This window comes from Pipistrellus kuhlii, unplaced genomic scaffold (assembly GCF_014108245.1).
Source record: "Pipistrellus kuhlii isolate mPipKuh1 unplaced genomic scaffold, mPipKuh1.p scaffold_m20_p_5, whole genome shotgun sequence".
NCBI classification, from domain to species: Eukaryota; Metazoa; Chordata; class Mammalia; order Chiroptera; family Vespertilionidae; genus Pipistrellus; species Pipistrellus kuhlii.
The window spans coordinates 36,405,067-36,426,592 of NW_023425551.1; the positions used below are offsets into that span (position 1 = coordinate 36,405,067).

The window sequence follows — 21,526 nt, forward strand, 5'->3', positions numbered from 1 at the left end:
GAAGGCTTCTTATTTTTGCTCATTAGATCTTTAAACTTATTCAAATATTTTGACTTTGATATGTCATTTAATTACCATTGGTTTGTGATATAGTATATTATTGAATTTAATACCCTCATTGTTTTAAGTTGTGAAAGTCCAAATGAATGTCATGTATGTTTTTGCATTTAGTTGATTTTCTGAAATTCAAGGGCTTTAGTAAAAATTGAGTTTGCCGAAGCCTAGGTGAAACAGAGCACATTTTGAAGAAATTTGTGATAGAATTTAGCATGGAATTACACTTTATATTTTAAGGATATAGAGGCAATTAGGTTCATTGGAAAATAGTAGGGAAAAGCAGTCTCCAGTCTACATGGATCACCTTGACTATGATCTAATCCTCTGGGCTTCATTGTCGGATGTTAGGGCCTGATAAAATACTTTTCAAAAACTGTAGTGTTTTTTCTCTTCAGGAGTTCCATTATAAAAATGCCTCAGAAGACTTAGCAAATGCAGATCTAAAATACTGAGCTTTTTTAGTTCCGTGACTCAATTAGTTCTTTATATAAATGATGTAGAAATTATGATTAAAAAAAAAAACAACTTTAGATTTTTCCCAAATGTCTCTGACAAGTCAAAAATCATTGTTTAAAATCCAGTTATTAAATATAATGCTAGGAGTTTCGCCTGTTGGTGAAACATCTGATTCATACTCAGGGACTAATCTATTGACTGATATGTTTTAGAAATTGATTATTTTGAAATGTAATGTTTCAGAAGAATATTTTCATGACATGAAATCTTAGGGTTGGACTTGGGTAAATGCTCTGATATTTATACTTCTTAATGCTATGTTTAAGTTGAGTAAAACTAATAGTTGACTAGTAGTCAACTACTCTTTCTGAAATCCTAGATTCTTTACGTTCCTTGTAGTCCAAGGCCAGGGTATGAAAATACTGCTGATGCTGGAAATGTAATTAAAACTGGCAGCTTTGAAAAGATTAGTTTCATGGTAAATATGTGTTTGTGTTTTCTCTTATGTCACTCTTTCAGCACATATATTTTTGGTGTGATTGCATTAAAAAGAGAGTAAGAGAATAAAGAACAATCATTTATGTTTTAATTGAGTGTGATAAAATAATCTGAGATACTTGTTTAAGAACATGTACATTGACTAGTTAGAGTGATAGGGATTTTAAGCTGGTGGGGATATCAGGGAACATGTCCAAACCCTTCATTTTGTATGTGTAGAAACAGGGCTCATAAAGGTTAAGTGAATCCCCTAGTTGATTTGTGGTGAAGTTAGGCCTGGGCCCAAATTTTAACACAGAAACATGATGGAAATCCTAGATTCCTTACTTTACTTATGGTCAAAGGTCAAGTCCTGTCAAATCTACTTTACAGCTACTCTTAAACTCACTTTCTCTACATACTTACCATTGCCCTGGTTTAAGCTTTTACCATCTGATGTTTGAACTACTTCATTAGCCTATTTCCTCAGCCTTATTTCCTTATTCTGCTTCTGCACTGTGGCTAGACTGATCTTTGTAAAAAGCATGCAAAGCTCATGTTTATTCCCAGCTTACTCTTTAGATCAAATTCCTTAGAATGGACATTAGAAAAGCTGCTGTATGAATTGAAACAATGTACCTTTTCATCTCTTTGCCATTCTGTCACATGGAAGCTTTACTCCTAACATATGCAGTTTGTACTATTTTAATTTCCTGAACAGTGCTTAGGTTGTTTTTTTTCCTCCTTGTTATGTACGTGGCTCAGTAACTTTCCCCATTGTATTATTCTGAGGAAATCTTTGAAGAAGATTTCTTCATCTTTGAAGAAATAGCTTAGGCTTCATTTATGTCCTGTTATTCCTTGGTAATCTTAGTAGATAGTGTTCCATTAGATTATCACCCATTCCATACTTTTTAGAGTACCTTATAATTATTTAAGAATTGTTTACACCAGTCCTTTCCTTGATGGAAATAATATTCTGGGCTTTTAATCTTAGTTTATCAAAATACTCATTGTAGACATAGCTATCTCCTCTGTGGATTTTGAAGGAAAAACATAATCATATTAGTCTATCTTTTATGCACAATGAAACTTTGTCGGTACGTTTTATGTGCTTCAAGTAAAAATCCTTTTGAAAATAAAGAGGTTAAGATTGAGAGTGGCAGTTAGTAAAATCCATCATGTACTAGACATGTATCTCTATTAGAGGTTTTTTTTAAAAAATATATTTTATTGATTTTTTACAGAGAGGAAGGGAGAGAGCTAGAGAGCTAGAAACGTCAATGAGAGAGAAACACCAACCAGCTGCCTCTTGCACACCCCCTACCGGGGATATGCCCGCAACCAATATACATGCCCTTGACCGGAATTGAATTGAACCTGGGACCTTTCAGTCCGCAGACCAACGCTCTACCGCTGAACCAAACCGATTTTGGCTCTATTAGAGTTTTAAATTATTATAGAAGGTTGACTTTCCACTATTTTATCATAGGAGTTTTAAGATTTTCACAGCATAGATAGAAACTAGAATGGGGGTAAACAATGGTGGGACGTCACAGAAGAACCTGACAGTTCCTTAATCAGTTCTATAATATAACTGAATTTCTCTCTCAAGGCCAGAACAGGGTGTTCTAATGATTTTACTCTGATCTGGATACAGAACAGGACTCAGCCATAACTGAACTAGTTTTTTTTTTTTTTTTTTTTTTAAGTATTTATATTATTTTATTATACAATACACAGACCTATTTGTTTTGCCTTCTCTACTTTATAACCCCTGTTTTATTTGGGCTTTGATGTTTTTATGCACTTTACCTTTAATAGTCTTATCTTTAAGAAAAGTACAAATCAAAAGGTAGGTTGGACAGGACTGATTTATAGAGTGTGGTTTAGGGCACTTGGGACTCTATTATGTTTTTCAAGTTGTTGAGGAAATAAAAATATAAAAAGTGAGGAATCCTAACCGAGTATAGAAAGCATTTTATAAAGCGATGATTGCAGAAGGAGGTATATATAGATATTAGTAGGAATTGACAGTTCTGTCTATGGAAATAAGAGTATGCATATCCTAAGTAATAAAAGGCTAAAATGCAAATTGACCGAATGGCGGAATGACCGATGGCTATGATGTACACTGACCAGGGGGCATACCTTCAATGTAGGAGCTGCCCCCTGGTGGTCAGTGTGCTCACAGAGGGGGAGTGCCATGCAGCCAGAAGCCAGGCTCATGGCTGGCGAGTGCAGCAGCAATGGTGGAAGCCTCTCCTGCCTCCGCACAGTGCTAAGGTTGCCCAACTGCCGGCTTAGGCCCGCTCCCTGTGAGGAGCGGGCCTAAGCCATCAGTCAGACAACCCCCAAGGGCTCCTAGTCTGCAAGAGGGCACAGGAGGCCTGGCTGATAAACCCCCAGAGTGCACGAATTTCATGCACCAGGCTTCTAGTAAATAATAAAGGCCTATTGGGTATTGAGTGAAGCAGGAGGTTTTTCATGAGTATTTATAAAAAACAACTATCTTGAAAATTGTAGATTCCAAAAAAGTTCAAAGTTCCATTTGACATAAACTGGCAGACAAAATAATTTGGAATAGCTCTCTGCTGAGAATTAGAAAAACTGTAAAATAGAAAACAGTTTGACCGCATCATATTACTTCTGAAGCAATAAAAATTATGTGGCCAAAATCTGACGGCATAAATAAACCTAGAAAATCTGATCCTGGTATTTGGGTCACTTTTATCTGAAATTGACCGTGTATTCCAGAGGAGGAGGCCAGATAAAAAGGGAGGATGAGAAGATGAACAGAGCTCTTGACAGATTCAGAGGACTAAGATGACAAAAATGACTAAAATAGACAAAGGAGGAAATAGAAAATCTGAATATTTGACTGTTAAATAAATTAAATAAATCTGTAATTAAAAACCTTCACACTAAGAAATCTATGCCTCAATGGCTTTATAGGGAATTTCATATAATATTTAAAATGATATGATGGTATTGTAGATTAAAGGAGTTTACAAGCATATAATAATTAAATGTAATGTACTGTCCTTGATTGGGCACAAGACTGCTAATGGCTGGCCTTTCTTTCACGTCTGTTGCCTTTGCTCACCATGTCTATCCGACTTCTCGCCATCATATCTCTGCACTAGATGTTTCCTACTTCAATTTTTGAGAGTTGATTATGTTGCTAGATTTTCTAACAATTGAATTACCTTTGCATTCCTGTAATAAACTATAGTTATTTATACTGTATTTTTAGAATATGGATAGATACAGTAAGCTAATGTTTAGAATATTTGCACCTGTATTTTTGTATCATCCTTATTTCATTTTCAGCTTTAACTTTTCATAAAACTATTTTCTTATAGCATAGGATAATTTCAAGTTATGAGTTAATATATACAGTACACATTTAGTTCTGTCATTTACTAGTGAGTAGCTAAAATCACTAATCCAGTTTTCTCACAGTTAATACTGGAGGCCAGGTGCATGAAATTTGTACACTGGGGGTAGAGTGTTGGGGGGAGGATGTCCCTCAGCCCAGCCTGCACCTCCTCCAATCTGGGACCCCTTGGACATCCCTCTCACAATCTGGGAATGCTTGCTCCCAACTGCTCACCTTCCTGCCAGCCTGATCACCTCATAACCATTCCCTTGCCAGCCTGATCAACATCTAACTGCTCCCCTGCCAGCCTGATCGCCCCCAACTGCTCTCCCCTGCCAGCCCAGTTGCCCCAACTGCTCTCCCCTGCAGGCCTGGTTCCCCCCAACTTCCCTCCCTCCCTTGCAGGCCTGGTTGCCCCCAGTTGCCCTCCTCTTTGACTACATGGGGATGGCCATCTTGTATGAGGTTGTGAGGGTCAATTTGCATATTACCTCTTCATTATATAGGATGGTGATAGTACTTCTTTGTATGGTTGATGTGATGTGAAGCAGTACTACAAAGTGCCTAGAGTACAGCTTGGTAAGTGGCTGTCAGTCAATTATTTTATTATAGTCTAGATGTACCAGTAGCCATTGATAGACAAATAGCTTAACTGTGTGGCTATGATAGATGTGCCCAGTGATGATGTACAAAAAGGGGAGGAACTCTTGGGTTACTCAGGAAGAAATTCATAGAGAAGGAACTTGGGAGAGAATTAGATTGTGTTTGTTTCAGGGACAGAGTTGTTTATAAATGTTTATATCACAAGAAAAATGACAAAGAATTGAATAACTTAATGAAAATCATAGATGACTTTGCAAATATATTGGCTGTATAAACAGGCAGTTCAGATTATGTGGGGATATGACAAAACAGCTATAAATTGAATTGCTATTGTAGCAGTGGCAAGTGTTAGAAATAAGATCAACTCTTCACAGTTTAGTTTATCAATATATTATTCTTCATTTACAAATTATTATGATTCCTTAGCATAATAAAATTTACACTGTATTCCTCAGTAGAGGCATTTTTGTTAAAGGTTGTAATTAATTTTCTTTATGGTACTGTCAAGGCTATAATTATATGTTTTATATGGATGCTGCACTGACATGTATACTTTATATCATCTTTTTATATAATGCATTTTCCTTGGGTGTTAAAATTTTATTTTAAATGCCAGTTAAATCTCAGTGAGCTATGTGATTTGTTCAAAAGTAGTTTATTCCCTTGGAAATTCAAGTTGTAATTTGATGCAGGATCTTATAGTACAAGAAATGGTAACATAGCGGCTGGATGCCGACTTAAAGTCTACACTGTAAGATGAGTATCCACATTTTGTAGTGAATATACATACAATTAAATGACTAACTCTGAAAAACTGTTGAATTGTCTTGGCCTCTCTTTATTAATCTCTTGTACTACTACTAATCTTTTTCGCTACCGAATATGTTTCTCTCTTTGCTTCCCTTTCATTATTTGCTCACCATGAAAGCAGTAGATAATTTCTATTAAAGTGCAGAAATAATGTTAGCATCTAAGCAGTTTCTTCAAATTACTGTATTGAATATTTCTTGAGCACTTTGCCTATTTAATGCAAGGTTTTCCTGGAGGATTTTTGATGTATAAGACTGACACTGAAAAATAAATGGAGCTTGTTATTTTAAATTATATTAGCCAATTTTAAACTGATATCACATAAATTGTTCAGTTTATTCCCCCAAAAGCTATATTGTAAATGCTTACCTCGATTAGTTTGTTTGATAATTTGGTGGTTATTTGAAAAATGGTATAATGCAGAATAGTGAAGATTTTAACTGGTTAAGGAATTCATTTGTTGAAAACTTCTAAACTGGGTATTTATCAATTAAGGATGCAAACAGTTGGTGGATATTTTTACTTGATTAAAATGCCTTCCTCATTCCTTATAAGGAACTTCTCAACTATTAGAGTGAGCTATTTAAAAAGTTACAATTTACAACTCTTTAATTCTTAATATTTTGCAAAGGAAAATATAAAAGTAAATTGTGTGTTGAGGATGACATAGTCATCACTGAACTCTAATTTTAGAAATTTCTTTTATAATAATTTACAGTAATCAGTTACCAATTATATCTTTAGTTTACCATACATTTCACATACTAGTACGTCTCATTTGCTCTCAATATAACTGAAGTGGGCAGGGCAAGTATTTATTAATAAAAAGTTTTCTCATGAGCTTTAAATATATATCTCTTTAAAAGATCCACTTTCTACTAAATTCTACATAAAATATAAAGGGAAATGAACAAAAAATAGGTTGCTTGTAAACAAGATTCTCAGTTAATCCAACACGTTTAGTTTTGGCTATAGTGTGTGACCAGACGTCCCGCTTTTGGCGGGACCGTCCCGATTTCCAACAATTTGTCCCGAGTTCCGCGGCGTTTTAAAAAAGTCCCGATGTTTATTAAAGATCTTTACAGACATCGGGACTTTTTTTTACAATGCCGCGGGACAAATTGTTAAAAATCGGGACTGTACCGCCAAAAAGTGGGACGTCTGGTCACCTTAGTGTAAGAACACATGTACATGACTACCTATTACAAACTTCCACTCCAGAAGGCACCGCTCTCATTTTCCAAGCCTGCCCTGCCCCTCCCCTCGTTTTCAGTGCGTCTGCAAAGGGGTGCTAGTGCAGCCAGCGGATGGAGCAATGCAGAAACACTTGGGCTTCCCTTCTCATTCCCTGCTGATTGTTGAGGGGAGGTGGGCCCGCCAGAACTTTGACAAGCCAGACATCTAATTGAATTTATTAAGATTCCCCCCCCCCCCCTCCCTGTTTTACAAACACCTGTTTCCAGTCACCAAAGGATCTAAGTGCTGGCATCACAGGAGGGCTGTACTACCATATTAGGTGGTCCTTTGTCACTGCCCTGAGCCCAGGGCCACATTCCCTGCTCCTATCCCTGCTCCTATCCGGGCTGCCCGCTCATCCGGGTCTGCGGGCAGCAGCGGGCGCGGCATTGCGTCATCACCCGCTGGCGGAGCGCTGGGCCGCGTGTCGGCGTGTCCACGTGTCACCGCGGGCGGGGCTGGCGTGTGCTCGCGGGGCCGCACGGAGGGACCATCTCACGTGCTTTGCTATAGCACTCCGGAGGAATTGTGTTCCGAGTGCAGTACTTTGGTTTCTTCGTTAGATGGTAAACAGAAGCTAGTGCTTCTCAAAAATTGGACTTTCCGGACTCCTGACTAGCGCGGTGCAGAGATTCACTTTTGAGAAATTACTTTGTGGTGTGAACGCTTGACCGTTCTCAGCAGCCCAACTCTGAGATGTGGAGCAGGTTGTGCAGGAGAGTTAGCAAGGGTGTTAACATTCGTGAAGAAGCGTTATTCAACTAAGATTACAATTTTAGCAGGATATAGGAAGGGATACAATGGAGATGTGTTTTCTTTTCCTTACTTTGGATTAACAATTACCATGTTTTAAATTCCAAACCGGAGGGAATTTGTTAGAGAGGCACATTCTCAGGCCCCGTCTTAGGCGGCGTGAATCTGAAACTGAGACACAAGACCCACAGTCTAGGTTTTAAACAAGAACCCGGTGATTCTGATGTACAATTTAAGGTGTTTTTGTTTTTGTGGGTGTTTTTTTGTTTTGTTTTGTTTGTTTGTTTTTTAATCCTCACCGAGGACATGCATGGATTTCAGAAAGAGAAGGGAGGGAGACAGAGAAAAGTCAATGTGAGAGAAACGTTGATCTGTTTCTCCCTAATGTGCCCCACCTGGGGATCGAACCTGCTACCTTTTGATGTATGGAACAATGTTTCAACCAACCAGGCCACAATGGCCAGGGCTTGAGGCACATTTTATTTGAGAACCAACGGTCTAAGGAAATATTGTTTCATTCTATTTATATAAGCAAATTAGCATATGATACAGTAAATAGATATTAATTTCAAACATTTTTTATATATTCTAAAAATTATGTCATTCTCAGAATTATTGTCCTCAAAAATATTTTCAGACTAGAGAGTTCTGAGAGAATCTAAAAGGCTATGTAAATCTGACATTTTCCATTATATAATTAATAAAATTCATTGAAATCATTACTAAATTACTAAAAATAGTTTATAATCAGACGTATTCTGAGTTGCATTTATTCCTCAATCTTCTTTGAATAACATTTTGTAAAACCTCAGTGGAGAACCACATTAATTTCATTTTAAAAGTTAACCATATCCAATTAAGTTTCTGACTTACAGTAGCTTGTGATCAAAGGAAAACACTTTCTTGTGATATTTCCTTACTAAGCAAGATTTTGTTAAGATCTATCTTTCCTGAATATTCTATCCTAGAAGTAGTTTTAAATAATAATGATTAAGCCAACTGTGGATAGTTTTGATCAAAGGATTTTGATTCACATGAATCACATGAATTTATTTTTTTCTTAACAAAGTTTTAGTTCACTCTGAAGAAATCCAAACACTTAATTTGAAAAGATATATGCATTCCTATGTTCATTGCAGCTTTATTTCAATAGAAAAGATAATGGAAAAGTGCCCATCAATATGATTTTTAAAATAGCATATTACTTGGCCATAATAAAGAATGAATCATACCATTACTCATCAAATAAGTTTTTAAAATTTGGTTTTAAATAAGTTTTAAAGAGAGGTAAAGTGTTATTAGTTTCTCTGTTTAGATATAGAATAATTACTGACAATGGTTTGCTTACCTAATACAGTTCTTTGAAAATTTGGGAATGCACTTGAAAGGAGCTTTTCTGCTCTTAAATTGGTTTATCTTTACTAGGATGTTTTTACTGCTGGATTTATCCAGAAAAATATTATTATTAGTTTTTTTTTTTTAAATGGTTACTTGAACTATGATTCAATTGAACTAATACTGTTTCCTTTATCTTTTAATAGTTGGAATTGAAAATGGGCAAGAAGCAATTGAAAATGCGGCTGCATTTCTCTTCAAGACATTTCACTTGAAGGACTCTGTTGGTCACAGTGAGACAAAGGCTATCAAACAGATGTTTGGTCCCTTTCCATCATCATCTGCCACTGCAGCTTGTAATGCTACCAGTCGGATTACTTCTCATTTCCATGAAGACAGTCTTGCTGCTCTTTTCCAGATGACAAAAGAGGAATGTGGTGATAGAGTTTTATTTGGTAGTAATTTAACATTCTCATTTGACATGCATGATTTGGACTACTTTGATGAGCTGCCAATAAATGGTGAACCTCAGAAAACTATAAGCCTAGATTACAAGAAGTTTCTGAATGAACATTTCCGGGAACATTCCACCCCAGAGGTCAAACCTGTGGAGAAAACAAATGACTCCTATTTGTGGTGTGAAGTTGAGAAGTACTTAAATGCAACTTTAAATGAAATGGCTGAAGCAACAAGAATAGAAGATCTTTGCTGTACTTTATATGATATGCTTGCTTCTGTTAAAAGTGGTGATGAACTTCAGAATGAGGTATAGTTGAAGTTATTGAAGTTTTACACTAATGTGAACTATCTTATATGAAATAGCTTTTTTAAACATGGGTGGTAAGCAAAAAAAAAAAAAAAAAAAGGTACTTCTTAATATTGTGCTTTTGTTTGATTAGGTTGCCATCTGAGGGAAGACTATACTTTTTGGTATTTATTTGCATTATAAATGTTTCCAGAATCTTCTGAAATTTTGATATAGAAAAATTAGTATGATTTAATATAGTGATTTTCAGACTTTTTGTTTTCAAAACTTCTTTACACTTTTACAAATAACTGAGGACCTATAGAGTTTTTCTTTATGTTGTTTGTATACTCTGTTGATATTGTGTTATAAATTAAAAAAACCAAAGTTTTATATAGTAAATGCTTTAATAATTGTTTACAAAATCATTTAAAATAATACTAAATCTAATTTATACTCCATGGAAGATTATACTCACCTTATATGTATGGGAGGATGAAAAATAAAGAGGCAAATAATTTTTTAGTTATACTATAAAAATAATTTTGAGCTCATGGCTTCCTGAAAGAATCTTGGAAATTTATACTACACTTTGAAAACTACAGATTTAATGTGTATACTGCAGTTTGGTCAGAAGAATATAGTGATGTTTTTGGTACTTAGAATAGAGTATTTAAAATGTTGTGTAGAACGATTAACAATGCTTTATGAAAAGGTTCTCCTATTAAGTGTTATACATTTTTTAATGTGTTTTTTTAAATTGATTTTTAGAGAGAGAAGAAGGGAGAGGGTTAGAGAGATAGAAACATTGATCAGAGAGAAACATCATCAATTGGCTGCCTCCTGCATGCTCTCTAATTGAGCCCAAAACCCAGGCATGTGCCCTGACTGGGAATTGAACCAAGAACCTCTTGATTGAAGGTTTGATGTGCAACCACTGAGGCACATCAGCTGATCAAGTATTATACATTCTTACTAGTAGTCTTGGTAGTCTTAGTACTGCTGAACAATAAGGAGGATACTTAATTTAATTAAACTCACAGGTTTAATTAAAATAGTATCCTTTCAGCTATGAGGATGATATATGTGCTGCTTTTTCTGTATTCATTACACCAAGTAATTAGAAGAGCCCTTTCCCTAATCCTAAATTTTAAATAGATAATCTGCCATTTGGTAAAATTATACTTTAAAACTTAGAGAATGTATTGTAGAATTTTCCTACGCATAGTATTTGTATGTCTAGTATACTATCCAAATGGTGATATCCATATAATAAGGTGTACTAATTTAAGGAAGAGTTTCTTTTTTAAAAAGGCATCCTATGGAATATGATGGAAGTTATATATATTTTTTTGTTCTTAGTCTTTGTATTTGGATGCAATTGTACAGTGCTAGCAATCCATAGATCTAACAGTACTGACATGTAGAATGCTTTTCACCATCTTGACTTCAAAGATATCAAACTTTCAGTTGTTTTGCCAATCTAAAACAACTACTCTAATAATTTCATAGGAAAAAGTATTGTGATTAGTTTGACACTTGAACAATGTAATTACAACCCTGCTGACTCTCCAGGCAGTCCAAAATCTGTGTTATAACTTTTGATCCCTCTCCCCAAAATTAACTACTTATTTCCTACTGTTGATTGGAAGCCTTACCAATAACATAAACAGTTGATTATCACATACATATTTTGTATGCTTTGTCTAGTCTATACTGTATTCTCATAATAAACTAAACTAGAGAAAGTTAAAATCATAAGGAAGAAAAAATATGTTTATAGTATTTATTGGAAAAAAATGTGTATAAGTAGACTCTCAGTTCTCAAACTCATGCTGTTCAAGAGTCCACTGCATTTTCTCATGATACTTGGTGAGTTCTGTTCTTTGCTCTGTTACATTGCTTTGTGTTGATGTTAAGCTTGTATTTAAGTAAGTTAAGTAGTTTTCACAGTCTACTACTTTTATCTTGTTCTTTTTCTTTCTTTTTAATTGGGGGGAGGGGTTACCTTTATCTAGCATTTCTGTTTTTCTTCATTATTTCTCATAGATAACAGGGATTCTGAGATCAAATCCGGGAGCAGTTCCTAAACCTTGAAATATGATGCATCATGGTGTGAATATCTGAATTTATTTGAGGAGGCTAGGTTATTCATTACTACTTTTCCCCTTACCATAGGTAGCATTCAGTGCTTACGATATGCTTTCTTATTATAAGCTCATATTAGGAGAAGATGCAAGCAAAGTGAGAATGGACTGCTTCTCTTGTCTTCCCCAAGGAAAGAACATGGCCTGATTTTATTTCCTTGCTTCATACATTTGATAAAAGGACTTTGTTATTTCTCCCAGTTTCGTATGCCTAGATTTTTTTTTTTTTAGAGATTTAACCTTAAAGACCCTACTATTATAGATTTTGAATCACATTTGTCAATATGTTCATTCTTTTTGTGTTTTTGCTACATTTCTCTCATATTCCTCTAATTTTTTTCAGTTTATGGCTACTGTGTCAGCCATTATGTTTTATTATAATTCAATCATTGTTTCTCTCTCTCTTTTTTTTTCTCTTCTCAGTGTTGTGGTAGAAAATAGTTTTTTTGTGCCATATAATACCACCTATTCTTAGCACAAGTTTGCTAATTTTTCTAATTTAAAAAAATATATCATTATAAAATATTTAGAGCACACAGTTTAAAGGAACTAAGTCATCTTTTGGATTATATATATTTTAAAATATTAATATTTTAAAAATGGGTTATACAGTATATGCAATTTAGAATGCTTTTTTTTGGTCACATATACATATTTTTAAGACAGTATTCTATTGTATAACTAGAGGCCTGATGTATGAAATTTGTGCAAGGGGCTCGGCCTTTGCAGCCTTGGCTTGCCTCTGCCCTTGCAGCCCCAGCTTCATCCGGAAGGACATCCGGAAGGACATCCGGAAGGTCGTTTGGCTGTATGGTCTAATTAGCAAATTACGCTTTTATTATTATAGATACATTTTAATCGCTGCAGAGTATTACATTTACCACCATAAATTAGTTTATTAAATTAACACTATGCTATTGAAGCCTTATTATATTTACCCTTACTTGCAGTAAAGACTCTTAATGCTAAGTATTTGCTCATACATATTTTCCCTTGAATATATTTCTATCTGTGAAAAGTTTGCATCCAAAAGTACGAACAAAATACTTTCCTGAAAGAATCTGCCAGTGTATATTTCTACCTGTGATGTATAAGAGTATCTCTGTACTTAGGTCTATTCCAATCCTATCATACTTTAAAAAAGAAACACTTGCCTATTTAGGAGAGAGAAAATGCTAACTCAGTTTTAATTACATTTTTATCACTACTGAGGTAAAGTTTTTTAAAATATATTTTAGGCTACTAACTTATTTTGTGAGAATTGCCAGTTTTTATTTTATGACATTGAAGTTCATTTTTTATTTCCAAAAAATTTATAATAAGGTTAAATTTTTTTGACAATTGTATTAGTGTTTAAGTAGGCAAGTCTATCCATCTTTTCTTGTAGTAATCTTCCTTTGGTGTTATGCTTAGAAAGACAATCCTCATGATTGAACCTCCTATTAAGAAAAACAAAACCAAAAAACTTTTCTATTTAATCTCAGTGGTTTTGGGTAGAGTGTTATCCAGATGATATGTATCTCTGCTCTATTTAATTTGTGGATACAGATCTGAATATGCCCATATTGCATATTCTATTGGGATATAGTCACTTTCTCCCAAGGTTTTTGTTACTTCCACGTTGTCTATCATTTTAGGGTATTCATTTGTACTTTATAAGGGATGAAACTTTTTATGAGGAAAATGCAAGAATTATTTGCTCTACTTATAGGAAAAGTCAAGGTGACTTTTATTGCACTAGATATTAGCAGGTCTCTTAAGTTTAACCACTTTTCTAAGCTGCAGTTTTCTAACTTGTTAACATGAAAAAGTGATTGGCTATCATATAGGTTGGCTGTGAATATATGGCATGATGTAATCTATATATATATCTACCAAATAATAAAATTTTATTATTAAAAAAGTAACCTGCTGAAACCGGTTTGGCTCAGTGGAGGAGCGTCAGTCTGTGGACTGAAAGGTCCCAGGTTCGATTCCGGTCTAGGGCATGTACATTGGTTGCGGGCACATCGCTAGTAGGGGGTGTGCAAGAGGCAGCTGGTCGATGTTTCTCTCTCATCGACGTTTCTATCTCTCTATCTCTCTCCTTTCCTCTCTGTAAAATATCAATAAAATATATTAAAAAAAAAAAAGTAACCTTATATATGGGTGATGATAATTCGGTTCAACTCTTCAGTCTGCACCTAGTAACCACACTTTAAGGGAGTTAGAATCCTACTGAAGTTCTAGAGACGAGTGATCAGGTTGATTGATAAAGGAAATGGAAATAATGTCTTATGATGAGGAGCTGAAAAAAAAAATGTATTTGGTTATACTTTCCAAGAGAAAGCTATGGAGGGATAGGACATGATATTTGAAGAGCTGTATGTGTAATACTGATGGTTCAAGGGTTATCACTAGGACCTCAGAGTAGAAGGTGGAGGACAGCTCTCAGCTTGATAAACCTTTTTAATTTTCGAAGTTTGTTAAATATAAGGAGTACTTTGGGTAAGTAATGAGATCTTTTATTGAAGGTTTAATTGTATTTGCTGACTGATTATTTTGTTGAAATTTGTAGAGAGTTGGATTTTGATGACTTATTTAAGATACAGGGGGAAGGTAAATATATTATTAATATGTTAAGTTAAACTCAAAATGAGTATTAAAAATTACTTGCCATTTCTAATTTGTGGCAATAATAGATTCCAAAATATTTTGCTCTTAACTGGAATGGTTGATCAAAGAGTAAGACATTTTGCCAAATTTATACATTTTGTCTTAGTCTTCTCTTTGGCATTCATTTATTCATTCTATTGTGTGTGTCAGGTACTCTTAGGTTTTTGGGAGACAAAAAGGTAATTTGAAAAAGTTTAACCAACCCAGCCCTATTTTATTTTTTAAGCTTCCTCCTCTTAAAACTTTCATACCTACATTTAAATGAGAAATGGGCAAGAAAATTGCACTTCATATAATGAGTGTTATGACTAATTTGGAGGAACACATGGGTTGCATATATTGAGAGATATCTGTAATAAATTGATTTGAGAGACATAAAATTAAGCATATTAGTAAAATAAAGGATACATTTCTGTATTTAAATAGTAGTTGAGATAAAAAACATTTTGGATAATGTTTAAATGATCATTTTGTAAACACGTTAGTCTGATTATTAGATTTAGAAATTGCTATAAGCATGCATTTAAATATTTAAAATTTGGTGCATTTTGTTCATCTTCATGTGCACATACACACATATATACATGCATATGATAGCTGTAAATTTGTTTTTTCTAAGGCAATTAAAATCAGCATATCTTCTTTGAATCAAGGAAGGTATCAATTTGTTATGTATATGAAAATGTAAGTAAGCTTTTAAATATACATATAGTCATATTTAGCTGTAACCTTACTTACTATATACATAATTAATTATAATATGTGGGGCATAAATAATGTTCACATTCCAAATAGTTTAAATTAAGTTGTAAGTGACCTTGATTTTAGCTTTGTTACATTGTGCTAGATTAAGTACCTATAAATAATGAGCATTAATTATTATGAAAATATAACTTATCTAATTTATTGGCAATGCAAAAACAGATTTGCTTAGCACTTTTTTTCTTGAGAGAAAAATAAATGGTAAATAAGTGGTGTCCTCATTTTCATGGTCATATTTTTATGTTTAAGATTTTATTTTGGAATGTGTGAATATTAGTTACTTATTATTCCACACACCAAACTAAGAATAATTTATAATGTTATAAATAATATACTTTGCTTTATTTTAGTACTCAGTTCAACATGGACTATTAATTCAAAACCTTTTCAGAGTTATTTAGTTTTAAATGTTTTCTCTGACTGTACTTCATTATTCTTAGTTTTTTATTCATATGTCATTTTAAATTTACATGCAAATCTAAAATTGCTTATTATCTCAAAGGAAGACATTCCCTAAATTGAATTTAGTTAAGTATAGGCTTACCATAATGTATATCATTTATTACATATAGTACAAGTGCTACATGCATACCTCCTGTAATTAAAAAGGAAATACACTTATTGTGTTTAGTTAAATTTGTGAAAATCAGAATGTCTCCTTTTTTTCTTGGAGCATTCTTGGATAGACACTGGTACATTATATGGTTTTTCTCTCTTCCTACTCTGCTTAGAATCCCAACCTGAATAAAGAATTTGTAAATCATCCAATTTTAAAACCTACGGTTATTCCAGGTTCATATTGTGGGAACCCTTAACCCCGACCCATGTGATTAGGGCCCACTCAGGGTCCGGTTTCTGGAGGAGGCCACACACTAAAATGAAGAGAGAGACTAGAAAAGAGTTAATTTGGGACAAATGGGGGGCCAGCGGGAGTCAACCTCTAGTGGGAAGACTCTCTAGGCTCTGGTCTTGCTATCCCTTTTATTGAGGATGCTACTGGATCACCCATTACCCTTAAGCAGCTTTGGGAAACACCCATATCCCTTTGGCAGATTATCATATCAGTAAGGATTTACATGATTATAAGATGGGGAAGTTGCCTCAGTTACTATTGTCTCAATTAGATAGGATGTGGTTGGCTTTGACCTTTCAGAGCTTCAAGGTTGACGAGCCTCTTTCTGTTAGTGAGACAATGATTGGTTTCCGGCATCATATAATAAGCTTCTGGAGCTTTTTCCTTTTCTCTTGCTATTTTCAAACATTTCCATAAGAAAGGGATTATCTCTTTTATGAAAGTTGGATACTAGTATGCTTTGAAAACTGTCAGGCCAAGTGTCTTTTTGGAGGAGACTTTGATTACCAGTTCAAAATTTCCAGTAGTTACTGATTTAGTCAGATTTTATATCTCTTCTTAAGTTTGTCAATTATATTTTTCCGTGAAGTTAACCATTTCATCTGAGTACTTGAGTTTTTAGCTGTAAAGGTATTTATTATTTTTTAAAATATATTTTATTGATTTTTTACAGAGAGGAAGGGAGAGGGATAGAGATTTAGAAACATCGATGAGAGAGAAACATTGATCAGCTGTCTCCTGCACACTCCCTACTGAGGATGTGCCCGCAACCAAGGTACATGTCCTTGACGGGAATCGAACCTGAAACCCTTCAGTTCACAGGCCAACATTGTATCCACTGAGCCAAATCGGTTAGGGCCGCTGTAAACATATTTATAATGTCTTCTTATTTAAAAAATTAAACTATTTTTTAGTTTATGTTGCTCCTTTCTATCTGCCTTTTCTCTAGGACTTTTTATTTTTGCTGGAGGAATGCTTTGCTTTGTACTCAAAAGAAAGAACTGGCTTTTGGTTTTGTTGCTCTGGTTTTTACTTTTTTCACACCTGTTTTAGCTTTTCTTCACGTAGCATGTATTATTTTTAAAATGAGATATCTGACAGTTTAATAACCTTTAGATACATAGCTTTCAAGCTACCTCCAGTTATAAGTGATGCATTTCTTTCACAATGGAAATGGGTTTCTCCTTTAACATTTTAATTTGTTTACAACTACTTGTTTTCTTTCTTATGCTGTTAATAATAATCATGATAATATTTGAAATATTCTAAAAATATACAGTAAAGTGACCTTAAAAATACTAATTGTGTCTGAAAAAAAATACATTGCAATGAGATATTCCAAAAGCTTTGTGTTTTTTGACCCAGTAATTAATGCTGACAGCAACGCCATATTGTTCATTACTTACATATAAGGCTGTTTGCTGGATAGTATTTGTTTAAAACACAAATGGATAATTATTCACCTTTGCACAAGTTTATCAATAGTAAGAGAATACTTTTTGTGATTGACAATAGCTTTGTCCTTTTTTCTTGAATCTTATGCCATCTTTTTAAAATTAATAGTCTCTTGCCCTGGCTGGTATGACTTAGTACTACAGCATTTGGTCCATTGACTGAAGGGTCCCAGGTTTAATTTGGGTCAAGGGCATTTATCTGGCTTGTAGGCTTGATCCCAGGACCTGGTCAGGATGTGTGAAGTCGGCAACCAATTAATGTGTCTTACATTGATGTTTCTCTCTCTGCATCTCTCTTCTTCCCTTCCACTCTCTCTAAAAATCAATAGGAAAATATCCTTGGTGAGGATTAACAACAACAAAAAGTAAATAATAAAATTAATAGACTTTTTAGAGCAATTTTATGTTTATAGAAACATTTAATAGAAATTATAGTGTTTCCCTATATCCTCTTTTATTTCCTAAATTATTTTACTGGGAGCAACTGCTTTGTTTGCGATTCATAGTATTACTTATTTTAAAATATTATTTGTCACATCTTTTCATATTACTGTTTTCTGGAGGGAACTTGTGTTGATTTTATAAACCATCATTTTTAGTGTAAGATTTCTTCATAAGTTTTATAATTTTAAGTTGATTTCTGGCTTTTTTTCAACCAAATTGTTTCTTCTCCCTGTCTTAGATTCCCATGCAACAGTGGACCCAAATAGCATTCTTTTCAGCCCCTTCTCATGAACAGTGGAGCTCTGTGTCCATACCCTGGCTTCCAACTAAGCTTAGCTGGAGCTTCACAATTGTAGGGAGCAGTTTCCATCTAGATTACCCAACACCTGGCCTTGCTGTCCAGAGCTGGAGACCAACTTGTCTCTTTAATCTCAGTGCTTTGCCTGGTTTGCTTAATTTCAGGTCCAAGGACATATTTGTCTCTTCTGAAGTTTGAAGTGTTGGTTAGATTTTTTTCTTTTTCTGTTTTACTAGAGGAAGTTTATTAAAACATGAACTTTGTGCCATTTTTTCTTCTTCATCTTAATCTCTAATACTTGTTTTTTAAGAAGGCATCATCTCTTCCTATATTAAGCATAAAAGGAAAGTTTATTTTTTTAGGAAATTTTAAGATGTGTAAAAGTAAAATATATTTTAGTGTTGTTGTTTTTAAAACAAATAACTCTTATTATCCTTATAGGATTAGCATTTTTTTGTTCTGATAAATTCTTTAAGGGTTTAGTTAAAACTTGAAAATAGTAAAATAAATTTAGTATATAGAATGTATATGCCAATTATACCTCACAATAGTGATTAATACATATTCAACTATTCTTTCTACTTAGGGTTAAAATTAAACTATTAAGTTTCCTCAAGGTAACAGAAAATTAACTATATATTTTCTATTGTGTCTTTTGAATAATAACTACAACCTTTTCAAGTATTTTGATGATTCTGGAAAAAACACCACCACCAAACCAGGAACTCATTATTACTTATATTATTGTTAAGCCTTATGTTTTGCTTTATTTTTGTACTTTTAATCCTATCTCCAGTTTTATATGAGAAATTAGCTTATTTAGAATATAATATCTCATCCACTTACTCCATTTGATAAATATTGCCATTTAGATGTTCAAGCAAATTTTTAATTTTTATGCATAGGCTGCTGTTTTTTCTAATTAGCTTAGTTCAAAATGATATCTTCTAATGAGCACCTTTCACTTACTGCATCTCCACTCCTCATAGTTTCAGTTAGATATTAGACTAAGGAATTTTCTCATTAATTCAAGTGACTAGATAGTTAAAACATTTACTTTTATTGCTATTATGAAATAACAATGATTAATCTTATTAAAATAATTTTTCACTTAGAAGATGTTTTATGTAAGAGTGATTCCCATGTGGTTAAATGCTGTTTGATAAAACAAGGCTTTTCCTTTGAAAAATAAGATTTGATAAGAGGAAATTAAGTTTAAATTATCTGATCATTTGCCTTTGTACTTTAGTTATTAGCTGATTTGTCTACATGATAAGAGATTTTTTTGTTTATATAATTTCTGGTATTTACCCTAAATGTGATAAATGTGTGAAAAACTTAAACTTTTGTCTACTTAGTGATGCCTTATGTACTTAATAGACAAAATGTGAAAAAAAATGGTAAACTAGAAACTGGTTTGTATTATTTAAAAATAAAATAAAATATTTTCTGATTAAGTAATACGTATTATTATAGAAAGACTAGAAATGGTAAACTAGAAACTGGTTTGTATTATTTAAAAATAAAATAAAATATTTTCTGATTAAGTACTATGTATTATTATAGAAAGACTAGAGGCCTGATGCATGAAGATTTGTGCAAGAATGGCCCTTCCTTCCCCTGGCTGCTGGCACAGCCTTCACTCGGCTGGAGCTGCCTTTGCTCCAGCCCAGAGCCACCTTTCTGCCTTTGCACTGGATCCTCCTTCCTGCTTCCCATGCTGCCCAGAAGCCCTGAGTGGCTGGGGCAATGTGGAATGCCTGCGTTGTCGCTATGGTGACAACACAAGCACCCCGCCCCACCTCTGGCTGCTTGGCGCCTGTGTATGCAAATTAACCTGCCATCTTTGTTGGGTTGATTTGCATACTCACTCCTGATTGCTGGTGGGCGTCATGAAAGTATGGCCAATATGCATTTTTTAAAAATATATATATATTTTATTGATTTTCCACAGAGAGGAAGAGAGAAGGATAGAGAGTCAGAAACATCCATGAGAGAGAATCATCGATCAGCTGCCTCCTGCACACTTCCCACCAAGATACATGCCCTTGACCGGAATCGAACCTGGGACCTCTCAGTCTGTAGGCCGACACTCTATCCACTGAGCCAAACCACTTTCGGCTGCATCTTTTTTATTAGTGTAGATTGGAAAATAAGGAAAAGTGAAATAAGTATACAAGTTAATATGCTTTCAGCATATCTCTGAATAGGATTTGTTTTCATTTTTTATGGGTATGACAATAAATGTAAAGAGCATAATTTAAAGAAATAAAAAAAATAAAGACATAAATTGCCCAAACTTGGAAGTAGTCAAGAAACCTTTTATTGGGGAGTGGAGGGGGGATGAATAAATAAATGGTGGAATCCTATATAATAAAGAAGTAATATGCAAATGGTTGTTATGCCATGAAGGTAACGACTGATCTGCAGGAAGGGGGGGGCAGCAAGCTACAAGTGGTGGAGAGCTACAGGAGGATGGTGCAGTGAGTTACCTGCGGCAGAGAGCTATAGGATGGTTGGGCGGCAAGCTATGAGCTGAGGAGAATTACAGGAGGGCGGGGCAGCGAGCTACTGTGTCTCGGAGAGCTTATTAGCACATGGATTTGTGTGTAGAGCCAGTAGTAACCATATAATGGAATACTATTCTGTGATAAAAGGAGATAAGGCATCAAGTTACTTAGAGGGAACGTAAATGAATACTGCTAAGTGAAATAAGTTAATCTGAGAAGGCTCCATTACTTTATAAATCCAGCTGTATGGCATTCTGGAAAGGACAAAACCTTTTTTTTTCCTTTCTTTTTTTTTTTTTTAAACAGTAAAAAGATGATTGGTTGCCACGGGATGGAAAGGAATGAATTGGTAGAGCACAAGGGATTTTTAGGGCAGTGAATCTATTCTTTGTGATGCTGGATACATGCGATAGTCATACATTTGCTAAAATCTGTAGAATGTACAACACAAAGAGCAAACTTCAATATAAAATTACAGGTTTTAAAAATATCCAATTTGATAGGATGATACAACTAGACATAAATTATGCTATGTAAATAGATCCTGTC

The 21,526-nt window shown here is 34.3% G+C and overlaps 1 protein-coding gene and 1 long non-coding RNA gene across 13 annotated transcripts in view; both read left to right on the forward strand.

Moving 5' to 3' along the window:
- Nucleotides 1-21,526, forward strand: part of ASCC3 (activating signal cointegrator 1 complex subunit 3) — a 217,716-nt gene that overhangs the window by 12,781 nt on the left and 183,409 nt on the right. For 10 of the 12 annotated variants that reach the window (XM_045573232.1, XM_045573233.1, XM_036413368.2 and 7 more), the window contains exon 4: nt 9,316-9,875. In XM_045573232.1, the coding sequence (XP_045429188.1) occupies nt 9,316-9,875 (560 nt within the window). Of the gene's footprint in view, nt 1-892; nt 992-9,315; nt 9,876-21,526 lie in introns of all 12 variants that reach the window. The other 2 variants (XM_036413377.2, XM_036413378.2) reach the window with 2 other exon arrangements.
- LOC118705110 lies at nt 998-2,527 on the forward strand. Its single transcript, XR_004983609.2, has 2 exons — nt 998-2,199; nt 2,438-2,527. It is a non-coding gene; the product is annotated as an uncharacterized LOC118705110 (long non-coding RNA).